The following is a 13,946-nucleotide window of genomic DNA, read 5'->3' on the forward strand; positions in this document are numbered from 1 at the left end:
CCTATTTTTCCAGTTTGCTTTCTTTCTGCTCTCGGATGTGTAGCCTACACTTTGGTTAAACTAGATTTTTTTTTTTGCCATCAGTTAAACCAAGTGGAAAGGTCAAAGACGTAGATGGAACAAGAAGGTAGGTTAAGTTCATTCACAGTATTTCACAAGTAAAGTCTGGATTTTTGGCTACCAGAGTTCATTGTCAGAAGACAGACAAGGAGGTCAAGCTTAATAAATGAAGTGGATTCAATTTTTCAATTTGTCACACTCAGAGATGCCATGGGAATGTTGTGAATTTTAAACACAGTCATGTGGTGACTGATCCATTTGCCCCAAACCTCCATTAGCTGTAGAAATTCTTACAGTTGCTGCCTTTATTCCACTGCCTTGGTATTGGCATCAAGCTTGTTCACATACTTCTCAGTGACCTGTCCCCCTCTACCGTGCACAATCTTTTTTTTTAATGACTTTTGATGGTTTTTGATACTACCAACTACCAATGAACCTCAATGAAATTTACAGGGTAAAAGATATTCATCTTTGAACTCTCTTCATTACCTAGCACATAGCAAGTATTCAATGAATATTTATTGAATTGATAAATGTGTCATTTATCACCCAAATATTTTAGTGTTTCCAAAAGGGTTTTAGTGTTTCCAAATGTTCAAAGCCCTATTAAGAAAGACAAGTGATAATTCCCTCTGCCACACACATGTGGAAATGAGAGATTAACTTTCAGCCAAGGAAAACCAAGTCAGATAAGAATTCTGAACTTTGGTAAATGGTAACATGTAAAATGGGAAATTCCATGCTAAGGGGACAAGAAAGGATGGAAATGAAAATAAAAGCCAGGTTGAAATGATAGAGCATCTATGATGAAAGCAGAAAAAGCAGCAGGAGATCTGGGACAGGATAGAAACCAGCAGTCAGGAAATCAGAAGGCTGGAGTGCTTGAGGTTTGGGTGGTCATGCACACACTCCCACACCACACACACACTGCCCAGGGATAACATACGCCACCCCCTCCACAGTTTCCTTTTGATGAAGAACTAGAGCACACAGCTGATGTCCCTCTTTGCATCTTAAAGGTGTTCTCTGAGCCCCAGGAATTCAGCACAAGGGAGGAATTGTTCTCTCATCTTGATCTGAACAAATTTTGCTAAGACCTGGGTAGCAGATAATTGCACTGGGTAGGCAACTAGGACTCAGGATGGTCAGTATAAAAGGATGTGAATGTTAGTGTGAGACCCAGAGACCACTCAAAAGAAGACAGATTTCATAGGGATTATTTCATTTGAAAGGCCATATTTGGGGAATAAAAGAAGCAAATCAGCTCATCCAATTACCACTCTACAACCCATTTAAATATTGATCAAAGAGAAATTTATTCACAGAGCTTTTAAAATACAAACATAAAATAGCACTTTTTTTTTTTACAAAAATGAATATTGAAACAAACGAGGATACAACACAGTATAACAATCATGAAACAAAAGCAAATGCTTTCTCCTTATACTTATCTATCAGAAAGTGAATTTGTCCTTCCACTGGACAGTGAGCTGTCCCTTTGTCATGAGCTCCAGCAGCAGAGCTACATATATAGTGTAAAATATGGCATTCTTAGTAGAATGCCGAACTTACAGAAGCTTAATTTTAAAAATCTGAATAAACAGTGATTACATGTGGGAGTTTATGCAGGATACACAAAATATTGATAAAGTGGCTTATTGGTCCATTTATTAGGATTAATGTATGATTTATAATGGGATAACACTGAACCTTAAATGATAAAAAGAAAGATGAAGTAATGCATTGTCTAAATCTCCATTTTAATCTGTGCCATGTTGTGTGTGTATGTGCATGTGTGCATATGTGTTTACCTGTGTGTATGTGTGTGTGTGCTTTTGGGAGTGTAAAGTCTAAAAGTAATTTTTGGAGATTACTCTGCCTTCCAACACAATACTGTTTCCACTGGTCATTTAATATACTGCCTTGCTTAGTTTTAAATGTTACAACTAAAGAGAATTTCCCGCATGTATAGCTGCATTCTTATAGAGCAGACCAGTAATACTTGGGAGTGGGAGGAGCATCTTATTCCCTACAATGTCTTTAGACTTTGGTCCAACATTTACGTTCCCCCCTTTCATATCACCCATTACTCTTACAAATCCCCCCTCCACCCTCCCATCTCCCCACCCCACCCTGTGTCAGACGATGTCCTTAAGAACACCTAATCTCATATAATAAGCATTGTGTTAGGTAAGAACCATAAATCCATTTTTCCAAGCTTGCTTGATGCCTGATTCTTCAGTCTGTCTGAGCTCATTCCTTCCCACCTGGGTCTCGTTGCACCATCCTTGGCACCATCAGTATGGATACTGCTTTTGTTTCTTGCCAGAAAAGCAGGCAAGCCAAGTGCAGAGCAGCATGGCCGTGGCTGCTCCCCCACCAGTGCAGTAGTAAGCCCAGCCAATTTCACACTTACCTAGGAATGAACAAGGAACAAAAATACACTCATCAGTCTTTTTCCTCAAACTCAAATTCCCCAGAGATTCATGAACAATTTTTACTGATGTCTTTAGTTTTTAGATTGTAGTTATTTCTGGAAATATTCTTGATCCTCTTCAAAGCTGAACCATCTTATAAGAAATGAAAAGTTAAGCAAAAACACTTGACAAAGTGAACGCTTTAAATAACGTATATGACAATCTATCCTGCTAGTCCTTGGACTCTCTATCATAAGAGTAAGGGATGTTTTATTACCTGTTCTTTGGGACCACACCCCTTTTTCAGCTACCAGAGATTTTAGCTAGTCTCCTTTCAGTATTCTCTTCATCTATGTCATTATAGGTATTGTATATATTGGGGGTTTTTTGTCCCATTTATTTTACTTTGTATCAGTTCATTCAAATCTTCTATGTGTTTCTTTGAATTCCTTATATCCAAAATTTATTACTGCAAAATAATATTCTATTGTACTTAGATGTCATAGTGTATTCAGACATAATCCAAATCAGTAGGCAACCACTTTGTGTCCAGTTCTTTGCCACCACAAAGAGTGCTGCTATTAATATTTAGCATCTGTCTTTGACCTTTTGGAGGCATCTGCCCTTTAGTGGGATGAATGATCAGGGGCTCTTTTTTTCTTTCCTTTCTTTCTTTCTTTCTTTCTTTCTTTCTTTCTTTCTTTCTTTCTTTCTTTCTTTCTTTCTTTCTTTCTTTCTTTCTTTCTTTCTTCCTTCCTTCCTTCCTTCCTTCCTTCCTTCCTTCCTTCCTTCCTTCCTTCCTTCCTTCCTTTCTTTCTTTTTTTTTTTCTTTTTAGAGCTAGCAAATGGAAATACCAGGTTGGAATATAATGACATTGCACCTTTAAGGAAAAAAAAAAAGGAGGACATATACTAGAACGTACTCTTCTAGGTTTACTCTTCTGACACTTGCTAACTAACACTCATCCAGAAAGGACTTTCTGGGCATTGACAGTATCTTCTATAATGGCCAATTAACCAGAAACAATGCAGTGGCCAATTGCCCGAGAAAGGTCTGGGTACAGTAGGGTTGCCAAACAGCTCAATTTGAGGACTTTGTTCTGGCATCTGGATTTTGCAAAGGATGTCTGGGCCAGGAAGCTGGAGCTCTCCTGTGGTCATCCAATGCAGTTTGGGATCATACAGAAGAGTGACTTTGTGCATTTATTCTGGGAGGATCTCTAGACTTATTATTTTTTTACTTAAAGGGACATAAAACTTTACCCTCTTTCATCAGCACTTATTTATTCCAACCCCTGAAGAAAATACAGAACAACAACAGTCTCAGCTCTGATATCATTCTTTGAGAACAAAAGGTGGGGAGGGTTAGAATCTGGGTATTAAACCCAATGCTAGTTAAAAGATGTCACATACACTTTTATGTTATTGAGGGAATAGGAAGAAGAATGAGGAGGAAGGGGAAAGATAAAACAACTTTTTTTTCCTTCAAAACTGCAGGAACTAAGAAGAGAGATCCATTAGAATATGGAAGAGAACACCGTAATTTTCTAGAAATCCAAAATGCACACATCTCCCTCTTTGAACCACCTGTCCTTGGTTAATCAAAACACAATTACCTCATAAGTCAAATCGTTGTGTATGTAATAATACACCGACAAGTGTATAATTGTATCCTCTTCACTCAGAGTCATGCTTCCTAAAGGAATGTAGTCTTTGACTAGGAGTGACTCATTTAGGTCAAAGGGATGGATTTTCTGCATTCAAGGACCTTTTCTATAAGATGAAGAATCTTTCAATATAGTAAACTACTTGGGAGGAGGAACCAAAGAGAAGGAAAAGGGAAGAAATTTTCCTGCTATTTCTTGCCAGTCTCTTGTCTTCCTCCTTCCAACTGTTCCTCCTCTGCCTAGTCTTCCTCCTGCTAAACACCATAACTAATCATTGTGAAGACTAATGTATTCTGGCTTTTCTTAACAAATCTTGGGTCAATACAACTAATTGCAATTATTTCTCATCGTTTGGACTTTTTAATCTACACTAACTACATGTACACTAACTAAGCTTTAATCATCCTTTGGTCATCGTAAATGAAATGTAAATTCTGGGTTCCAAAGCCTTTCTTCCTTCCTCACATGAGGTCATATTTGTAAAGCACTTAGCAATGTCTGGCACATAGTAGGTATTTAATAAATGCCTCTTCCCTTCCCTTCTCCCTTTTTCTTCTCACAGCACAGTCTTTTTCATAGGGCACCCATAGAATTAGAGGTCATATAAAGCTATCTAGTTGAACGCTCTCATTTTAGACATTGAGTCTTAGGGAGGGGAAATGATTAACTCCACATAAGACAGGGAGTAAGCATCAGGAGCAGAATTGGGTATCTTGTCTACAGATTCCAGAAGTAGTACTTTCCCTGTTTAAAAAAGAATTAATAAATACCTTCAGAAGCCTATAAACTTCAGGTTGCAAATGGGAGGTAATTTGGCTTATATATTAAGATACTCATTTCACAGGCAAAGAAGAGAAGGTATAGAGTAGCAAAGATAAGTGAACTGTACATAGTCACTGCCATCTCAAAGTACAAGGATTGGGATTCATAACCAATGATCCCTTGTGTCCACTGCAGACCATAACTACACAGACTTACATGTACACATATACACATGCATACATAGACACATACATGTATATGTGGGTGTGTATTTACAACGAGAGAATCATCTTTCAAAAGAAAAAAAACAGTGTTTCTGAAGGTAAACACCTCTATATTTTTGCTAAGCTCTGTGGAAGGCAATTTTTAATCCCAAGTACATTATTAAAGCCTTTATAGCCCCTATACATCATATTTAACATTAAAACAATAATAGATCTTGAGGGATCTCACCTCCTCAGTTAAGTTTTCCAGGTTCAGGGACTCCTATTATTGCTAATGGACAACACACACATTTTTAAGGGCACCAGAGTCCCCTTTGTAGTATGAAATTTTTTGACAACCCTGGGATACTGTTGCTTTATGTCATGGGAACGACCTCCATGTTGAATTATTCTCCATCAAATCTCTCTCAGTTGTTTCAGTGATTTAAATAAATCCATAAGGGGGGGATAAATGGGTAATGAACAGACTGTGACTCGTCTAGCATCTTAAAAAAAAGTCAGCAAAATATGTGGGAGGTGTGATAAGCTTGAGGCCCGTAACAAAGAAACACAAATCAGGGCTCATTAATAACAATGTATTGCTCCAATCCACAGTTTCATGACCTGAAACAGAAAGGCATAGTATATAACATTCCCTATTAAGTATTAGATATTTTTAACATGAAACAGTATCTGAACTGGTATATCATTTTGGGTTAGTATGTGTCAGCCAAAATAGATGAGTAGATTAAAAAGGAATATGAATATATAATCCTACTGAAGAAGAGATATAGTCAGTTGAAGGGACTGGTGAATTCAAGTGCTTTCTTCAGCATAGGAAGGAAATCAGAAGACATAAGGCTAAGTTCTATGTCCCAGCAGAGGGTGTTGGGCAAGAGGCCCTTCCAGAGTCAAATTCACAAAGCTTAGCATCAGTTTCCAAAGCAAATTTTCAACCACAGGAGTTTAACAACGCCCACCACTCTGAAGCCAGAACAAAGCACTAAGATTGGCCAGCGGGAAACCTAGTGCACTAACAATTTCTGCTGGGAATTTTCTAACATTGCTATTTTTTGACAATTGTTTATCATGACAATTATAATAATTTTTATTTATGTACCGTGTTTATGGCCCATGAAATCTACAGTTAACTTATAGTACCGTTTGTTAGTCCAAAACTGAAAAATGGACTTTTTTTAAAAATACCAAGAGTGCACAAGAAGAAAAAGGTAAACCTATCATTCCATAAGATAATATCACTGACTCCATAAGCATGTACATATTTATGTACATATATTAATGATTAATATTGATAAACAAGGTCAAATGTGAATTTATTGGGCTAGCTAATATATGATGTCTTTCAAAACACAAGAAATAACTCTCGCCCCTTTGCATGTGAACATTTTCATCTGCAAAGTCAATTGCAAATGACAAAATCCTTAAAAAAGTCTTGATTCCACCTAAAGATAAACAGTTAAATTTTGGATTCTGGCTTATCAGTATTGGGCTCCCAACTAATGTCAATTCAATTCAATTCATTTTTCAATGAACATTTCTTAAGTGTTCATTACATGCCAAGAATTGTGCTAAAAACTGGGGATTCAAAAAGAGGCAAAAAAGAGTCCCTGCCCAGAGCTTACAGTCTAATGGAGGAGACAGCATGTGAACAAATACATGCAAAGTGAGTTACACATAGGATAAATAGGAAAAATTAACTGAGGGAAGTCGCTGGAATTGAGAGGGGTTGGGAAAGTTTTCCTGTAGGAGGGAGGACTTCAGTTGGGACTTAAAGGGAGGAGATGACATGAGATATAATTGTTCATACAATGCAAAGTCATAAGCATGGGAAAATGCTGTAAGAAATGAGGAAATAGATCATTTCAAAGAGTCATGAAAAGACTTATATGAACTTATATGATTCGAATAAAATGAGCAGAACCATTTATTCTATAACAAATATTATAAAAATGAACAATTTTTTAAATTCATATAAACAAGAATGAAATAAAGAGAAATGAAAGGACAATTTATAGAATAACAATACTGAAAAAACAGCTTTAAAAACTATTAGAACTTAGACCAATGCAATGACCATCCCTGATTTCAGAGGACTAAGGAAGAAACATGCTATCCATTTCCTGAGAGAGTGCTGATGGACCCTGGGTACAGAATAAGACACATTTTTTTGGATGTGTTCAATAAAGGAATTAGTTTTACTTCACTGTGTATATTTATACAAGGAATTTGTTTTTCTTTTCTGTTTTCAGCAGAGTGAAGAGATGTATGGGAAATTTCTATTCATTAAAAAAAAATTAATTAAAAAAATTCCAAACTACTCATTTGGAGAGCACATCCTCATGTTTTAGACTAATTTTTAAAACATTCTAGGCAAATTTAGAAGTGAGATTTCTAATAGGTTTGAACAAATCTTCAGGCACTCTGAAATGTTCCATCCTGATAAAGAGTTAGAGCAATGGTGTTAAACTCAAATAGAAACGAGCGTCTTTAAATTATACATAAAGATCTTCATAGGCTGCAGAGTGACTTAAGAAACCACATGCTTCTGTATTTCTTTTGTTATTATCTGGTTAGGGCTGCATTTGAGAGTGCTGTGTTTAATATTTGTTGGCTAGAGTATCATTCCCAACCACTGATGGAGGTCAGTTTGGACATGGTGTTTTCATTACTTTTTTTGATAGGTAAATCATATGATCATAAAATCATAGACTTCAAGTTGGAAAATATCTTGGAGAGGCATGACATAGCAAGATTAATGTTCACTTAAGCAATTCATCTCATTACCTTAAAATCAGTGCATGACTCTTTTCAAACTCATTCAGGAAAGCACAATAACTTAACTAGGAAATAAATCCAATACATGCAAGTGGGCTTGTTTCTTATTTCTTGTTATTTTGGGGAGAAAAGTATACATTGCAAAAATGTGTGATAAATCAAAATATCTAGCTTGAAAAGGCCTGGAGTAAATTTTCTTACTATGCATACCAATGCTGTATCACTAACTTGTCCGAAATAGATATAAGAGTCATGAATGCTTCTTGTATATTAAGAACTGATTTATAGAAAGTTAGGAACTGGTGAAGTGGGAAATAAGAATTCTTGACTGTCTTTTCACAGAACAGGAAAAAAACTTTTTCTGAATATTTGGGCTGGTGGAAAACAGTAACTTTAAGACTGAATATTTGTCTTATGAAGTAACTGAGAATTCTGAGCAGCAATAGAGCTAAAGAGAACTAGGAAATACCGGGTCATTTTTTCTGGTTTTGTCCATATCATCCTTCCTTTTCAGGGTAATATGTGTCAGCCTTTATATATTATATTAATGTAAAGAGAATGGATTTTGATCAGAGGACTGAGGAGTAAATCTATTTAAACTCTTCCCTTTTGCTCTTTGTAATGCTCCATCAAACAGGCCTCCAAGCCTGGTTGGCAAATTGCTGCTTTCAACATTGGGGAAAACTACATTTGACAGATAAAATAAAGGTTACTGGCACTGAAAGACGTTACATGGTGGAGCAAACAGTGCCTGCCTGCCAAGTCCAAGGAAAAAAGACGTTATATGGCTGCATTCCAAAGCTGCTCCAAACCATGGCCTTTTGCAGCAAGAGACTGGAATGGAGTGGAGGCTGTGGGATGTTATCAAAGGGATGAGAGGATAGAAAGAAAGCCTTTGGAGCCAGTGTTTAGTAGTGTCAAAGTACCAGGTCTTGCTCCAAATAACGTCACTGAAATTATACTGCTTCCTTTCCTCTTTCCAGACATATTAATTCTGGACTTTCTCACGGTGAAATAAAAGAAAACTGAATCAGAACTTGAATTCTCAGAAAGAAAATATTACATTATTTTTCCATCTTTGTCTTTTGATTTCATCAGTCATTTTCAAGAGGCTCCTTGCCTTGACATAGGTATGTTTCATTTACATGGGAAATTAGATTTTTAGAGCATAAACCTATTAATGGATATTAAAGTTGATTTCCTATAGAATTTGGTGAAGGTATCCTCTCAGGAAAATGGACACATCAATTTACAGATGAGGCCTAGAGGTAGGAGGAGTAGACCCAGAAGGAAAAGAAAAACATTTGATGTAAAAAGAAAAAAAAACTTCTACAGATTTTCTTCTTGAATAAATCTTTATATCACTATTTACATCTAGACACCTGATTTGCATATACATTAATGAAAGAAACAAAAAGACTCTCAATAACACCAATCACCTTTGTTCGTATGTAAAGCTACCAGACAGGGACAGAAAAGCCACCACCAGAAAAGAAACAGGGATCAAAAACCTTCCATCTAACAAAAGTAAGTTTCCATGCAGTTCTCTGTTAAGAAGGAGAAGTCATGGACCTGTAAAGAAAGAAAGCGCAGAGAAAAGTAAAACAAAGGGGGAGAAAACAGACTTAGCTAGCTCTCCTGCCAAACTCTCTGTAGGTTTGTTTCCTTAGCTGCTGTTCACTGTTGGGTGCTTGTAACAATGTTATTCTCCTCTGTAAATGTTTTGCAAATGAGCTTCTACTTTAAACTGGTGTTGGCCTTAGCTGTCACATCTTTTTGCTTGGCAAGATGATTAAGCTATTGCTGACTGAAAAGAAGTTTATGGGCTCTTTCAGCCTCTTCACTGTGGCAATTTTATCATGGTTAAAAGTTTCCTAAGGAACCGTGAGAGAAGCAACATATTTGCTTGTGTTGGTTTCCAATTTTTCTGAATTGACAGCTCTTTTAAACAAGCTTAGCTAAAACTATGGAAATTAGGTATCTATATGTATCTATCTATCTATCTATCTATCTATCTATCTATCTATCTATCTATCTATCTATCTATCTATCTATCATATCCTCATTTTTATCATCTCTTTTAATGAGGAAAGAGGCTATGGATATAGACCTTAAAGACATAGGTTCAAGTTCTACTACTACTAACTACTTCATACTGTGTGACAAGTAAGCCCTTTAACTCTAGTTAACTCAATGCTCTAAGCAACTTCCTAAGCCTATAAATTGCAGAGAAGGTTCTGACCCTTCCTCCCTGTGGCATTCCTGATACCAGATAGATCATCCTTCTGGTCTCTATCTCTTTAATTTGGAAATGAAACAATTAAACAGGAGGGGGAAAATAAGGAGACAAAAGGAGAAGGCAGAGAAAAGTTTGCAATGACTGCATAGTGAAGGATTGAGATCTCTCTATATATATACAATATAATAATATAGAATGTATATGTATAATATGCACACATGTATATATACATACACACATATATGTATGCACACACATATACATACATACACACGTGTGTTTATGCTTATATATGCAATTTGTATCTATATATGTTTTATTTGTTAAATGTCTACTCATTATTCTCTGATCAAGTGATATTTCGTAGTTATTTATAGGTTCTGACTCTCTTGTAACTTCATCTTTTCAACCCTCCAACTCTACTGTCTCTTCCTTATTTTCAGCAAATAACTTTCACCTCTTAACTTTATTGTAAAAATTAAGGCGTCAACCTTGGTATTATCCTTGAGACTTCACTTTCCCTCACCCCCACATAAACAATCAGTTGTCAATCTTATCAATTCTGTTTCCAGAAAATCTCCCATATCTGTCTCCTTTTCTCCACTCACATGGCCACGATGAAGTTTTAGAAACTCATCCCCTCTTGCCCAGATTATCAAAATAGCCTTCTAATTGGCCTCTTTGCATCAGGTTTCTTCTATCTAATCCATCTTCCAACCATCTGCCAAAGTAGTTTTTCTACAGCACAGATCTGATCATTTCCCTACTATGTTCAATAAATTCCAGTGACTCTCCATTTAATTTCTAGCGTAAAATATGCTATCCTTTGGGGTTTAAAATAATAGCAATAATACAAAATAATAGTAATAAAAATAGTAATAACAATTTAAATAGTGCTTGCTATTTACCAGGCACTGGGCTAAGTGCTATATAATCATTACCTCATTTAGTCCTCAGAACAACACTGGGAGGTAGGTGCTACGATTACTCCCATTTTACAGATGAGGAGACTAAAGCAAACAGAGGTTATATGAATTGCCCACGGTCTATCATACAGCTAGTAAGCATGTAAGGCCAGATTTGGACTCAGGTCTTCCTGACTCCAGGCTCAGAGCTCTCTCCACTGGGCCACTTTGTTACCTCACTCAATCTGGATCCAACCTAACCTTTCAGACTTATGATATATTACTCCCTTTCATACGCTCTATTACCCAGCCCAACTGTCCTTATTCTTTCTCAAACATGACATACCATCTCCCATTTTTGTGCCTTTGCACAGGCTATATTTTGTCACCTGCCCCTTCCCAATGCACTTCACCTCTTAAAATCCCTAGGTCCCTTCAGAGAACAGCTCAGTTGCTATTTCCTATATTAGGGTTTTCCTAACCCCACCTCCCAGCTGCTAATTAATGCCTCTCCCTTTACGTTATCTCATAATTTTTATTTTAAACATACTTGTAAATGTGTAGGTTTCACTAATAAAATATAAATTCTGTCAGGGCAGGAATTGTCCCATCGTTGTCTTTATATCCCTAGTGCCTAGAATAGTGTATGGCACATAATAGATGCTTAATTAATGCTTGACTGATTGAACCCACTCATTTTTTTTTAATCCAGATCTCTACTCCCTCTGTTATCATTGCCCCTCCTTTCCTGAGTCTCAGAGAAAGTGGTGCCCATTCTTCTTGTAAAATTTATCTCCAAACCCATCCTGCCTCATGCATCTTCCTGCTTGTCCTTTCTACTAGGGCTTTTCTTCTGTCCTACAAATATGCTAGGTCTCTTCTATTTTAAAATAAATAAAACCATCACCACAACTCTGAACACAACCTTTCCAGTTACTCTGCCATTCCCTCAAGTTATAACCATATCTTTCTCCTTCCTGTTATTGCCAAACTCCTAGAAAGAGTAGGCTATACTCAACTGGCTTCAATTCCCCCAACTCTATTCATTTATCAACCCCATTTCAATCTATCTAATATTCCTAGTTTTGCCTGAGTTCCATTAGAATAAAACTACATAAAATTCCTCAAATACCTGAAGGCAGGGACCATATTCCCTCATGCTAAGTCTTGCACAAAATTGTGGATGTGTAGTATATACCCAGCTGGATTTGAGGGAAGATCTTTTGGGAGCACAAAATAAAAATTGTAACCTGGAAAGAGAATAACTACAGCTATTTTGTGCTAGACTTTTCTTTCTCATAGCTATAATAGCTCCTGGGAGAGCAAGATTTGTGCTCAGGCATTGTCTTCTTAGAGGACATTGTCTTCATATCTAGAGAATTTCAATATTGCTGAAATATGCGTATATGCAAACATCCAAGTATATAAGTATTGCTTTTATATATTCAAGAACAAAACTAAAAAACAGGAGACAAGTTTGAAGCATGAAACACCCAGTATGAAGAAAAAATCTGTGAAAGTTGAAGACTTTGTGAACTAATTTTTAGAATACTACATTCCATCATTTTCCCACACTATATAATTATTTCAAAATTGATCTGTTAGGAACTATTTATATTGGCATATTTTCCAAATCACTAAGCTTGAATGGTGGCAACATTTATTTTTTTACCATTATCTGCAGAGAGGAAATGAGCTGGGTGCAGAGTTGAAACCAGAGGAGGATGAAAGCAAGTTAGATCACATTGGGGATACTGCAGAGCCTTCTCAAGAACCTCATACTTCTCCCTGAAAGGGGGTCATCTAGCTTCCATTTGAAGACCATGGATGAAGCTTTGATTTGTTCATGTATTACTTCTACTGGTGTAATAATTGCATTGTTATATTAAAATTTATTCTGTCACTCCCTAATCAGTGGGCATGGACTTTATTTCCAGTTTGACTGTTTTTGTACCTATAAGACTTTTCTATCTTTATGACATCCTATTGTCAGCAGGAGGTTCTCTGGTTAAAGCATTTATGCAGTTTCATGACTTTTCTCACATAATTCTAATTTGTTTTATAGAACAATTAGACAAATTTAAAACTCTACCAACAATGTGCCTATCTTCCTACAGTCCCTCCAACAATATAGATTTCCATTATCCCCCCCATTTTTATCAATATAATGGCTATAAGGTGAAACTTCAGAATAATTTTATGTATTTTTATTAGTGATTTGGATGATCATTTCATGTGGTTGTTGATAGTTTGTAATTCTTCTTTTAAAAGCTATCTATGTATACACTTTAACCACTAATTTACTAGGGAATGACATTTGGTCTTATATATTGGTGTCAATTCCATGTATATCTTGGATATACTGTGATATAATTTATGCAGAGATTTCTTCTCAATTGACAGTTTTCCATCTTGTCATAGCTGCACTGATTTTGTTTGTGCAAAAGCTGTTTAATGTTATGTATATGAAGTTGTCAATTCCCTCTCTTTTGATCACTTCTGTGCCTTTTATTGGTTAAAAATTCTTCTCCTACCTATAGTTGAGAAAAGCACATTCTTATTTTTTTAAATAATGTGATCTATTATATTTAGGTTATATATTCATTTGGAACTTATTTTACTACATAGCATAAGATATAGGGAGAAGATCTGTGATTTCATTGGTATAGAGAATCCTTGGGTGAGCAAATTCCTTCTACTTATGCAGGTCATCACATTTTCTGCAACTTATGGTCTTGAGAGCTGCCTAGAAAACTGGTGGGATAAGTGACTTGCTCAGGGTCAGACAGCTATTATATATCGAGGCAGAACTTAAACCCATGTCTTCCTGGATTCTAGGTCATCTCTGTCCATGAATATGGAATATATGCTATACTCAGCTGGTCTAAACCTATTTC

At 36.3% G+C, this 13,946-nt stretch overlaps 1 protein-coding gene across 1 annotated transcript in view; it reads right to left on the bottom strand.

The window, feature by feature from the left end:
* Window positions 1-1,357: 1,357 nt before the first annotated feature.
* The window catches only part of LHFPL6 (LHFPL tetraspan subfamily member 6), a 284,585-nt gene continuing 271,996 nt past the window's right edge, over window positions 1,358-13,946 (bottom strand). Inside the window, exon 4 of the mRNA XM_072610435.1 lies at window positions 1,358-2,476. Within this exon, the coding sequence (XP_072466536.1) occupies window positions 2,358-2,476 (119 nt within the window). The 3' untranslated portion in view covers window positions 1,358-2,357. The remainder of the gene's footprint in view (window positions 2,477-13,946) is intronic.

Source organism: Notamacropus eugenii, chromosome 5 (assembly GCF_028372415.1).
Source record: "Notamacropus eugenii isolate mMacEug1 chromosome 5, mMacEug1.pri_v2, whole genome shotgun sequence".
Lineage (NCBI taxonomy): Eukaryota > Metazoa > Chordata > Mammalia > Diprotodontia > Macropodidae > Notamacropus > Notamacropus eugenii.